This window comes from Echiichthys vipera (assembly GCF_963691815.1).
Source record: "Echiichthys vipera genome assembly, chromosome: 6".
Lineage (NCBI taxonomy): Eukaryota > Metazoa > Chordata > Actinopteri > Perciformes > Trachinidae > Echiichthys > Echiichthys vipera.
In genome coordinates this window covers 15,744,627-15,756,823 of record NC_139831.1, presented here as the reverse complement: position 1 = coordinate 15,756,823, position 12,197 = coordinate 15,744,627, and the positions used below count along the sequence as shown (strand labels likewise).

Below are 12,197 nucleotides of genomic sequence, written 5' to 3'. Positions count from 1 at the left end.
AGAGCTTCAGAGGCCATGTATGCCCAAAGATATACTGCACAAACAAAAAACACATGCACTGATAAAATAGTGAGAGTAATAGTAATAGAGTCAAAAGAGTAATGAGAATGTATCCATAAGTGCTTCTTTTTCTTTTTATAACGCTAATCCAGTTATAGTTGTGGCACATAATGCATGTAAATTAGACTAGTATAATCTGTCATCAGGGATTTAAATAAATCAACTATGAATAAATCAATAATAATAATAATAATAATAATAATAATTATATATAGCAAGTTACAACCAAATCAAAAGGAAGTAACTGCTCTATGTCCTGTAAGCATGTCTGTGCAATACATGAGATCACAGGAAACACTTTGCTGATTACTAACTGTGTTTCTCATGTCTGTCCACTAGGTGTCCCTAAAGCCAAAGGATATAGTGTTGAAGCCACGGTGATGCCATGGACCAGCAAGGACCAGCCACACAGACAGAACGATGTTTAACAGCCATCACACACATTTCAGCAGCCACATTTAGTGCTGATTTGCAATTCACAGCAGCAGAATTTGTCAAGAGACAAATATTGCTCAACCAACTTCTTGCACAACGTTTTTGATAAATATTGTCATGAATGGGCGCACTGGCGTGGTCGAGTCACAGGAGAGCTGAAAGCTTAGGGCCCATCAAGAACAACAAACAAGTAAATTAGCATCTGAAGAAGTGGAAATATTGGGAGAGAGAGAGAGAGAGGGAGACCGAGGGATCAGATGAAGTCAAGATCTTAACTCATATTTGACCATGGAGACCTAGAGCACCTTAATAAATTGGAGCACCCAGACACTGTGTGAACATATGTAATAAAATTATATGTGAGCTTAAGGCCTTTCATGTAGTTTAAATCTGTAAAAAGAAAACATAACAATGGCTCAAATAAAGCTCCAGTGATAATGTTGTCACAAATTATGCTGGGCGTCATCCTGTCCCTCCTCATCCTTCTGACTGTTGGTGGTAATGTGCTGGTGTGCCTGGCTGTCTGCGCCTCTCGACGCCTCCGCTGCCTTACCAACTGCTTCATCGTGTCGCTCGCTGTGACAGACCTGCTGCTTGGCCTCCTGGTCCTACCTTTCTCCGCGCTCCTCCAGCTCAACAACGAGTGGCCACTCGGCCCCGCCTTCTGCAACTTCTATATCTCTATGGACGTCATGCTATGCACCGCCTCGATCCTTACCCTCCTGGCCATCAGCGTGGACCGCTACCTGGCAGTGACGATGCCTCTGAGATACGCCTCACTGGTGTTGCCATGGAGAGTTGCTGTGGCCATGGCCAGCGTTTGGACTGTGTCCGTAGCCGTGTCTTTCTTGCCCATCCAAATGGGGTGGAACACGGTTAACGGGACAGTGCAGAACCATGGGCCTTGGGCCCCAGAGAGGAGATGCCGTTTTGAGTTGAACAGGCCCTACGTACTGACAGACTCTCTTCTCACTTTCTACCTGCCTCTGGTGGCTATGTGCTGGACCTACCTCCGAATACTTCGCATTGCGCGGGCACAGGCCAAACGCATCATCAGTGACCGACCCACTTGCATCACTAACTACAACTGCAGGAACAATCCTTCCACCACTACCACTGTGGTTTCCAGTGTTACAGCTGTGGCTCTGCGTGAGCACAAAGCCACAGTGACACTGGCAGCAGTGATAGGAGCATTTGTAGTGTGCTGGCTGCCGTATTTCATCCTGTTCACAGTGCTGGGTATACAGGAGCATCCAGACCCAAGCGAGGTACCAGAATTTTCCATTGTGTTGTGGCTGGGTTACGCCAACTCAGCACTCAACCCTATGCTCTACGGCGCCCTCAACAGGGACTTCAGGTCAGCCTACACTCGTCTACTGAGATGTCGATGCCCTATCTACAGTGGGCGGAGAAGCCGACAGCCGTCTCCAACTGTGACAGCAGGTAAAGCTGTAGAAAGAACACGACATAAGACCTTTAAGACGGAATATCTATTTCTGACCAACAAACAGTTGCAACTAGTGTGAATGCGTATATTTATAGTCTCCAATGTTAGTCTTCCTTTCTTTCTCCCCCTCTCAGCCAGAGACCAGCTTACAGAGGTGACACTGCTGTGTGGCCACACCCCTGCCACCTGCAGGGCAGGTGTAACAGAGCAAGACTTAATGCTTCAAGAAATGAACAGCAGGACAGCCCCAGCAACTATCCAATTTGCAAATAACACTACCGCCACAGATGTCAATGGAAACGAAAGGTAAATTATTATTTAGCATACATATTTTATATTTCAAAAACACAGATACAAAATGACACAATAAGGAGAAGTAATGACTCCAAATGACTGAAATACCGTGCCTTCAAAAACTAACCTGTTTCACTAAGAAAAAATCTTGTATGTGACATCTCGCTCACGTAATTGCACTGGTTTGTTTTTTTTCTACTCTGTCTTACTTTCAAACAAAATCTGAATCACTCGCTCAAACATTTCAGACTTTTCTTGTCTTTCTTCCCTCTCTACGAGTATAGGTCGTGCTGAGCTTGCGCTGGTGAGGTGTGTACTGTGTTCACTATACTGCGGCCTATTGCAACCAAGAACTAGAATCCAACAGATGAACAACAAAAGAGCAACAGAAAGACAAAAAGATGGATAGAGATTTATTAACCCTCTATTAGGAAGCCCTCAGTGCCGCAGTAAAAGCACCCATAATACACCATGTAAGTAAATATTCACACTGACACCCCCATCGCCCCCACAGATCATGTCAGGCCCAAAACAAATGAACTGTGACACACAGATCCTAGCGGTGTCATCCACAGTGCATCAGGCCATATGGCAATATGCTTATTAGGCCAAGAAATTTGCCTTCAGCACAGAGGAAATACATTATCCAGTTTCACATCCTGCTCTCATTTCTTTGTTCGCGCTTTGTGAACACTGTTGACTAAGTGGTTTGCTCTTTGTATGTGCTGCTGCATTGTGAAGTGTGTATTAGTTAAAGCAACCAAAAAACAAAAGTAGTTGTTTTTTTGTCTTCATGACTTCCAATACATTGTAAGGCAATGTCAGTCAGCATAAGGACAGTTTTATCATTCAGATACCGTTAAAAATAATAATAATAATAATGACACCTCGTCATGTCATAAGCAGGGGAAATCCTCGCAGCACAGACAGAAAGCTTACGTCTTACAACTACAGTCTTGAATTGGGGAAGGATTTTTCTGCAGCTACAGCGGTTTGTGGATTATCTTTCATGAAAAAGGTCAAAAAGGCTTTTCCTAAGCAACATCAGGCTTTCCTAACTTTGTAAAAGCAAAAAAGCATTATATTAATGTATTAAATACATTAATATAAATAAACTGAATTGTTATTTATTATCAAAATAATAAATTGTGCAGCAACAACTTGGCAAAAGAAATCTCTAGAATGAACATGAATTGAAATTCGAGTGTAAACCTCTTAAATGTGGAAACAAATTGGTCAAAACTTAAAAAGGAATTAACATGAATTACTAATGTATATTAGTAAATAAGCAGAATATAAATATAAAATGGCACATTGTCACCAATACTTGACCCACCTATTTGAGACATTATCGGCCTGATGTCAGTATTGAATCAGTGGATCCTTTATTGTAACCAGGAGGATTTATTATTACTCATCTTTTTATAGTTCATTTCTTAACTTTTTCTAAACTATTTGTTCAAATTATTTTTCAATGCATTTAATGACAAAACAAAATATATTTTACTGTTAATTTTATTTTGGGATTTTTTTTACAGCTAAAAAAATTGAGATTAATGTTTCTTAAAACAATACAACAGTTTGGGTGCTACAGTAGTCTTATACTGTATGTGCCTATGCATTTCACTTCTCTAGCATCCATCCAACCTCCTTAAAGATTATGTGCAGCCCTGTATTGTATATGACTGTTGATGCAACAAACTGACTAAACCAAGAGCAGGAGTTAGTCCACACTCACCACAGAGGTTAAGTGAATGTTCTTTGCTCGCCGCATATTGTACATTGCGTGTCTCTTCTGCCTGTTAGAAACCACTGTACCGATGCAACAAACAAAAATGGGAGAAATGGGACCTCAGCAACAACACACCTCATCAGCAAGAACTAACTGTACTCATACAGCCGGCCTCTACCCGTCCAGGACCGAACAAATGATGATGATGATGATGATGATGCTTCTACGTGGATGGAGCCAAGTTGTCTAATTCTTCCACTGTATCCAACTGTCACACAGGGCAACGCATGGCCCTGAAATGCTCTTGAAGTTACTGTGGATATTATTGAAGGACTGAATGAGACCAGTCAACTAACTTGTTGGTCATCAATTTCATGAATTACATTTTTTTTTTAATGCTGACTCAAGAGTGCACTCCAGTGGAAACAAAAAGTAGCACAACTTCAACCTGGACAAAGTGAATGGATGTTTCAAAAAACTCAGAGAACTTAAAGGGAAACGTTGATGAAAGGACTTCATGCGTTGAAACGGGTAACATTTGTGTAGCGTGCAAACAACTGTTATGTGTCCATTTCAAATAATGCAGATCAGGTCTTTACTGCTGCTAATTCAGTGGCATAAAGAGGACTAATGTATGTATTGTATGATACTGTAAAAGTAACTGAGGACTGAAAAAATGTCATGTTCTGTTACATTAATTACAACCATACTGTACCAATAAGGGGCAGCTTAAATAAAGAATATAATATATCCATTTATATCTATTCTGTATAATACTATTTTTAGAGGCAATACAGATGGGCTGTAGTTAGGTATTGATAGGGATTATTATGTGGGATGATGCAGAAAACATTGTATAATTGGAAAATACATTGGAAACAATTCATCACAGCTGTCAGCACACATTGCCTCAAACTATTGCCACATTAACACTTAACCTTCTCCATACTTCAAGCTATTTCCTTTGAGGACTGACACAGAACAGTACATAATATCCATCTGCATGTCAGGTACCAGCTGGAAACAAGTGATGGAGGGTTTTTTTACAACCCATTCAACCACATGGAAACAATTACTTGGCATTTATATAGCATTTCTTCAACTCAGTGGCACAAACTTCACTCTAACCATTCCCCCTCTATGTTAGGAAGTTCTCCCTTTCCGCGTGACTTCACTGTAAAATATGAGGGACAAAATACACAGTCCTCTGTCAGTAAGATACCCTTTTACAGTTAGATTTGTTTGAAAAGGCTCTGCTCTTTATGGGAGCTCTCAAAGGATCCGAGCAGAGAGAGTAACTCCCCCAACACACGAAGTAATTGTAGAGAATCAAAGATAGATGCAACTAGAGACCATCCTATGATGGAATCACATCAGGAAATCAGCCGCAACGCCGAATCAGACCACGGGTATAAAGTGTGTGTTCTCTTCTTCCTACTCCCCTATTTCTGGCACACTTGCTCGGACCACACCTATCTTCAAACGCGACATTCATTTTGATCTCAATCACACACCTGTAAAGTTTCTTGTCCACATCTTTACATCACAGGATTGTGATGCGATCGCGGTGACAAAATGGACAGTTGTGGACAGATGGAAATAAAAACAGCTGGGAAAATACTCAAAACCGTCCCGTGGTAGGTCCCACTACAGTAGGTGTCTCCAAGACCACATTTTGTCATTGTGACACACACACACGAGATGAAAACATTAGGCATTAGGAATCAGCAGGGCAAAGTGAGAACTAACCATTTGTAAATACTTAGTTCATGCGATGTGGCGTTACTAGTTTCCAGATTCATTGCAATCCCCAGCCGGCTCAACTTTGCATAACTTTGACCGAGATCAGCCGATAGAAACCCTGACACACTGCATTTGAAAGTGTAGAATTTACTACTCCATTGTGTTTTATCGCTTTATCACAATATACACATTATACACACCATACAGTATCACACTTCCAGACTATAAATTGTAGCGTGACTCTCAAACACTGTTCACAGTTTATGTTTGCTCCGAGCAATATTTATCTATTACCCGCATAAGAAACATAACATTACATCATTTGTCGGGCTGTGTGCGGGGTAATATCTTTGAACAGAAGGGTAATGTGACCCTGTCTTTAGCCTGGCAGATAGTAGCTTTATTGTGTTGGGGAAAATACAGACAAGCTACTACGAGGGTGTATCACTCCAGAGTGGAGGACGGAAAGAAGAATCTCACACTCAAAAGACTAACTTTGAAAGATACCCACTGGACTTGACTTTGGCTGTACAGCTGCTGCTGATGCCTCTTATTAGGCTCGGCTGAATGTTTGAATGCATTTTTGCACAGAACGATGACTGGATTTTGTCTCCCATCACTCACAGTGTAGCAGAGCTAGAAGGGATTACTTCTTAAGGAGGAAGGATTTCAGTGAACAACTCTTTCCATGCACTGAATAGTCAGTGTTTTATTAACATAACAACAAACAACATACTCTATAAAATCTTTTTTTTTTTTTTTTTTTTAAACCTGACTCACAGTGAGATGAAAATGACAAACAAGCGCAGTAAATGTTTCATTTAGGGTTTTCAAGGCTGAAACCCAGAGCAGTTAATAACTCGGGGAGTTGGTTTTATCCATCCTCTCTAACTGAAAGACATTTATTATGCTTTCATCTCCTTGAGTCCCTCTTTTCCTACATAAACATTATGTGTCTCTTGGTAATTCTGGTCACTCGCTACTCGTCTCTGTATCTTGACCATTGAAAGCTCAGACTACATGAAAACCATTCATCATTGCTTCTTTAACATCAGATTAATGTGGGGGAAAACAAAACATATGGACTCTTTTTGTCACTCTAATGCACACACACACACACACACACACACACACACACACACACACACACAAATACAGTACACACACCCAGCTAGCTCTGTATAAGCTATCAATCATAGATATTGTCATTATTCAACTGTGTCATCGACAAGCCCCTCTCCTCTCTCTCCCCTCTCTCCAGTCTCTGTCTTTGTCTCTTTCTCCCTTCCTTCTATCTCTCCGTCTCTCTCTCTGTAAGACACACACACACACACACACACACACACACACACACACACACACACACACACACACACACACACACACACACACACACACAAGAGAGGGAATCATGAATCATAAATCTTATGAATGCCACCTAAAGACTGTTCAGCGCTATGAGAAAGACAGATGATTGATAGACGTGAGCAACTGTGGCGAAAGCAAAGAAGATGGCCAGAAGGTTGTAACCAGCGACACCGAGGTCAGAAACCGCAGTTCAAGGGTCAAACATATCGGAGGGAGGAGGCACAATATGGCCCTGAAGTAGGGAGAAAATGGGGGGGGGGGGGGGGGTTTAAATGGTTGAAGGGGAAGGAAGAGGGGAGGGAGGGAGGAAAAGGAGGAGGAGAACAAGGGTGTGGGGGGATGCTGCCACAGTGAGGCTAAAGCCATAACTCATCTTTTATTAAAAATAATGAAAAAAACTTAATGAGTTAATAATATCATGGAGAAAGAGATAGGGAGTGAGACAGAGATGGAGGAAGGGACGGGGAGGACGGAAGAGAGGAAGGAAAAGGAGTAAGGAAATGAGGAGATGGAAAACAGGACCAGGTCAAGGTTTTTTTTTTCCTCTTTTCACCCTTTGGTCATTTAGTTCAGTTTTCTAAAGTTCACACAAGATCCATCACAGCAGCAGGGACGTTCAGAGCGATTCCCCCCTCTTTCTGCCGACCTAGGTCCCAAAGCCGGCTTGGTAATTAAAGGCACTTAACAACCAATTAACAGTGATGAGCTAAATTAGCAGGATATTGTCTCCTTTGACTAGGCTACTGCATTATCAGTGTGTTGAAACAGCGGTGAACAAACCTCAGTGGCCCGTGTTTGCATGTAGGCAAATGACGGATTAATTACTATTAAAACATCAGCATCTTGATGAGCTTGGAAACAATTAGAGAGGTCGTTAGCATGTGGAGAACGGCTGAGAATAGGAGAGGGGGGGGGGCGAAAAACAAGAGAGAAATCTTCATTGGGAGGCAATACTGATTAAATGGACGTACAGTCGCACTCATCGCCCAATATCCGTGGACCTATTAAATGCATGACATCACCATTTGTCTTTTCTACCATCAAGCTACTTTTCTACTGACATTATCTTTCCCCCCTTGTTCTCCGGCTTCCCCCGACTCTCTGCCTGCGTTGTTCGCCTCTCATAAAAAGCCTTTTTCTTGCTCTTCCACTCCTTTCTCTACTTTCTGGCTTTTCACTCCCTTTTCTTCCTCCTCTCCTTCATGCTTGGGGGGCACAGTCCTGTGAAGGAATTTAATATGCAACTTTTATATGAGAAACCAATCGCATACGTCTGGGTCTATTGGGCTCGCAATCTATCGGCCCGGACGGCTAATGCAATAGAGAGAGCCGGGGCTATTTATCACACGGGGAGCTATGTTTTCCTCTCTCGCTCTCTCTCTCTCTCTCTCTCCCACTCTGCCCTCTCTCTCTCTGTCTTTATTCAAGCCCAGATTCCTGGCTGCCACTAAATCAGGCCAACTATGAGCTATGGCTGCCCAGAGGGCATCTCCTCTTTTATAGGGGGATTTGGATTTTGTATCTACTGGTTCCTCAGTGGTCGTTGAGACTGTGCTAACGGAAGCTATAAACATTCAACAAACAAAAGGCAACCACTTAAACGTTCCTCCGTCCCCACTGTAATGATCATGAACGTGTAGATATATTGATGTAGGTGATGCATAAAGCTGATGAATAAAGATATCAATGGCATTTATGGTGATGCAAAGATTTGTTTGTGCGCTTCAGACAGAAATGCGTTTAAAAACTACACATGAACAGACATGCGTACATGTATTTTACTGTTTATAGTAATGTGCCATAATTCACAAATCATTATTAATACTCGTCACACACTGCAGCAGCATAACTCCAAAAGTTTCCTGCTGAAAAAAAGCAATGAACGACAATGTGCAGGGGACGCTGCCCACCTGCAGCAATTAAAATGCCTCAGAAAACCCAAATTCATTTCAACAAATTAGCCACATTACTGGCCACTGTGTAATCGCTGATGGCAATTAATAAGAAATTAGTCACAATCAGCCCTTTATTAACATCTCGCCCAGGGGCCGCGGCTGGAAATTAATAACCGGAGATTCATCTCTCTAACTGTCTTTCTGGCTCTCTCTCTAACACACACACACAAACACACACATACACACACAAACACACACACACACACCTTTGCCCACCTATATTGTTCATGAATCTCCTCCATTTTTTTGTGTGGATCATCTCAGATGACCCACAATCTGCTCATGTCAGCTAGCCAGCTTCCTCTTTACTGGGGTGTGAAAACCCCCTGAAAGACATACGTGTGTGTGTGTGTGTGTGTGTGTGTGTGTGTGTGTGTGTGTGTGTGTGTGTGTGTGTGTGTGTGTGTGTGTGAGTGTGTGTGTGTGTGTGTGTGTGTGTGTGTGTGTTTTCTCACCATCGCATGCACAATCAACACGTGCAATGGAGTTTGTGGACATGTATATATAGAGATATACAATACAATGCATATCTGTGTGGTGTGCGTGTGTGTGTGTGTGTGTGTGTGTGTGTGTGTGTGTGTGTGTGTGTGTGTGTGTGTGTGTGTGTGTGTGTGTGTGTGTGTGTGTGTGTGTGTGTGTGTGTGTGTGTGTGTGTCTGTGTGTGTGTGTGCGTGTGCGTGTGCGTGTGTGTATGTGTGTCTGTGTGTTGGTGTGAGAGAGAGAGGTGCTACACAAATGGCGAGGGGGCATTGATGGAGACTGGGCCCGCCTCTAGGGGTCCTCACACCAATCAGCACAGCGCACCAAGAATCAATTAACACCAGTGGGAGGGGGCAGAGGGTACAGCACCACTCACACTCGGATACACACGCTGTCCACACGCACACTGCCCACACACATGGTACTGTCTGAGGAGATATCCATCAGATCACACATTGTGCCAATGTGTGCATGTGTGTGTCTTTGAGCGTGTGTGTCCCTATCCCGGTGTGCCCCGGTCTCTCATGGTGTGAGGTTGGGGAACAGATTGGGGGTCAGCAGGGGGGTCAGGCCAGGGTCACCCCCGTCTGAGCCGTGTGTGTATGCATGTGTGTGTTTGTGTGTAGCCTGACCACCACTTCCAGGGCTCACTGGCAGGCAGAAGTGAATAAGATGGATGGTGTTGATTCATACTCTGAATTCATTGCTCCTCCTGAATCCATAGAGAATAAATAAATCCACAGAAACTATGAAGCAAGGGACCAAAATGAGCATCTCACATTTCATATTCCTCCTTCACTTTTTCTTCTCTTTCTGGTTGTGTGTGCAGGGGGGGGGGGGGTGCAGCTGCTGGCTACATGAAAACCATTCATCATTGCATCTTTATCATAAAATTATTGACAGAGAGGAGGACGAAGAGCTATATGAGCTACATTTTACAAGGTTGGACAGAGAGAAAAGTCACCCCTCGAGTGACAACTTGAATAAAGAAATAATAAGAGGTAACAGTGTGTTGTTTTTTGAGACAGTGTGGATGCCCAGCTGAACAGAGAAGAGAGAGCAAGAAAGCGAGACAAGACGTTTCTGCTACGACAGAGGAAACAGAACGGCCAAATAAAGTGATCAAAGAGTGTCTACCATTTGCCCATGAACGTTCCACTGTGAAACCCCACCTCTTTCCTCTTCCTCTCTCTTTGCACATTGCCGTCTCCATCTGTTAGCCCATTGCACTCGTCCACTAACCCCCCCTCCGTTTCCTCTCCTCCTCTCCTCCTCTCTGGCCTTCCTACCCTCAGGGAGGTAAGGTGATCTCCCTGTGCTGGTGTAAGTGACTGGTATTAGTCTCCTTCTCTGTCTGTCTGTTTGATCCCGGCACTAATGACTCCACAGGGACTGGGGTCTGATAATGGGAAATCAATATAGAGAATAGCGCTCTGGAGTGGCCTCACTTAGCCCTCGCTCTTTCACGCCTCACAGCAAAGTGCCTCTGTGCATTTGTGTGTGTGTGTGCGTGTGTGTGTGTGTGTGTGTGTGTGTGTGTGTGTGTGTGTGTGTGTGTGTGTGTGTGTGTGTGTGTGCGCGTGTGTTATCGAAGAAATCTGCGTGGAGCATAATTTAAATATAGGCCTATTGCCTGGTGCATGTATGTGTACAAAAAATATAACATTGCCTATGTTTTGCAATTCAGATGAAGGATTACTGGAAGAACTCTTGTGAAACACTTTCAAAAGCGCACTTGATCAAACCAAAGTTACTGGAGAGTTGACATCTTTGGGGGTCATCTGGCAGTAATATGCATATGTGGCTGTACTGAGCGTGTTTGTCTAATCGGTTTCGTTCCTGCGCCTGGGGCCAGACAGGTGGAGCTGGTGGCATGAGACTGCCCCCCCTCACCCTGAGGGGCCAGAAGGCCCAGCAAAGCAGGGGGCTGGAGTAGCTCCCTCTGCCAGGCACCAGGGCACTATGACTGGTGGCAGCTGGTCCTCTGTCCCTCCCCTCCCCTCCTCCCCTGCGTGAGCGCCCCGCGGGCAGGCAACAGGAGGGGTGAGGAGGTCAAGAGGCAAGAGAGAATGGGTGGAACGGCGGCGACATGCAGGATAATCAGCTTTTATGAAGCGGAGAGGACACAGACAGAGAGAGACGGGAAACACAGCTCTGACACAATGCAACTGAATACAAGCAGTAATGAATTAACACATTAGCGCCACGACCAGGGGCGTTCAGGAGCACTCAGCTGCTCTTAAACACAAACCCGCACTGGCACACTCCCTCACATACATAAATCAGTCATAAGTCATTAAAGCAATAGCAAGCACACACACTTATTAATTACATCAGTCATTTTGTGGATGGCAGATCCCCCTAAAAGCCGTTGAGAGCGATCATAGGCTAAAAATGTCTCCAAAAAAACAGCAGAGAAACTTTTACTTAGCACTCAGAATAGATAAAGATGGAGATTAACTCTTAAAAGTACACACACGCACACACACACACACAGACACACACGCGCATAAAGACGAGGCAACGCCATGGGAATCCTCTTGTCCAAACTCAAGCCATGTGTTCAATTATCATCAGTCCCAAATGATCCCCATTAATGCTTTAACTCTTTCTCTCACATCTCAGCCTTCGCCATCCATCCATCCTGTTTTTTTTGCCCTCCGCTCTCCGTCCATCCCTATAA

At 43.6% G+C, this 12,197-nt stretch overlaps 1 protein-coding gene across 1 annotated transcript; it reads left to right on the top strand.

Annotated features, from left to right (window-relative positions):
• Positions 1-932: 932 nt before the first annotated feature.
• Positions 933-2,252, top strand: hrh2a (histamine receptor H2a; the record flags this gene model as incomplete). The annotated part of the gene is made up of 2 exons (XM_083915813.1): positions 933-1,938; positions 2,077-2,252. 2 exons carry the CDS (start codon positions 933-935, stop codon positions 2,250-2,252), a joined length of 1,182 nt encoding a protein of 393 aa, XP_083771939.1.
• Positions 2,253-12,197: the final 9,945 nt, after the last annotated feature.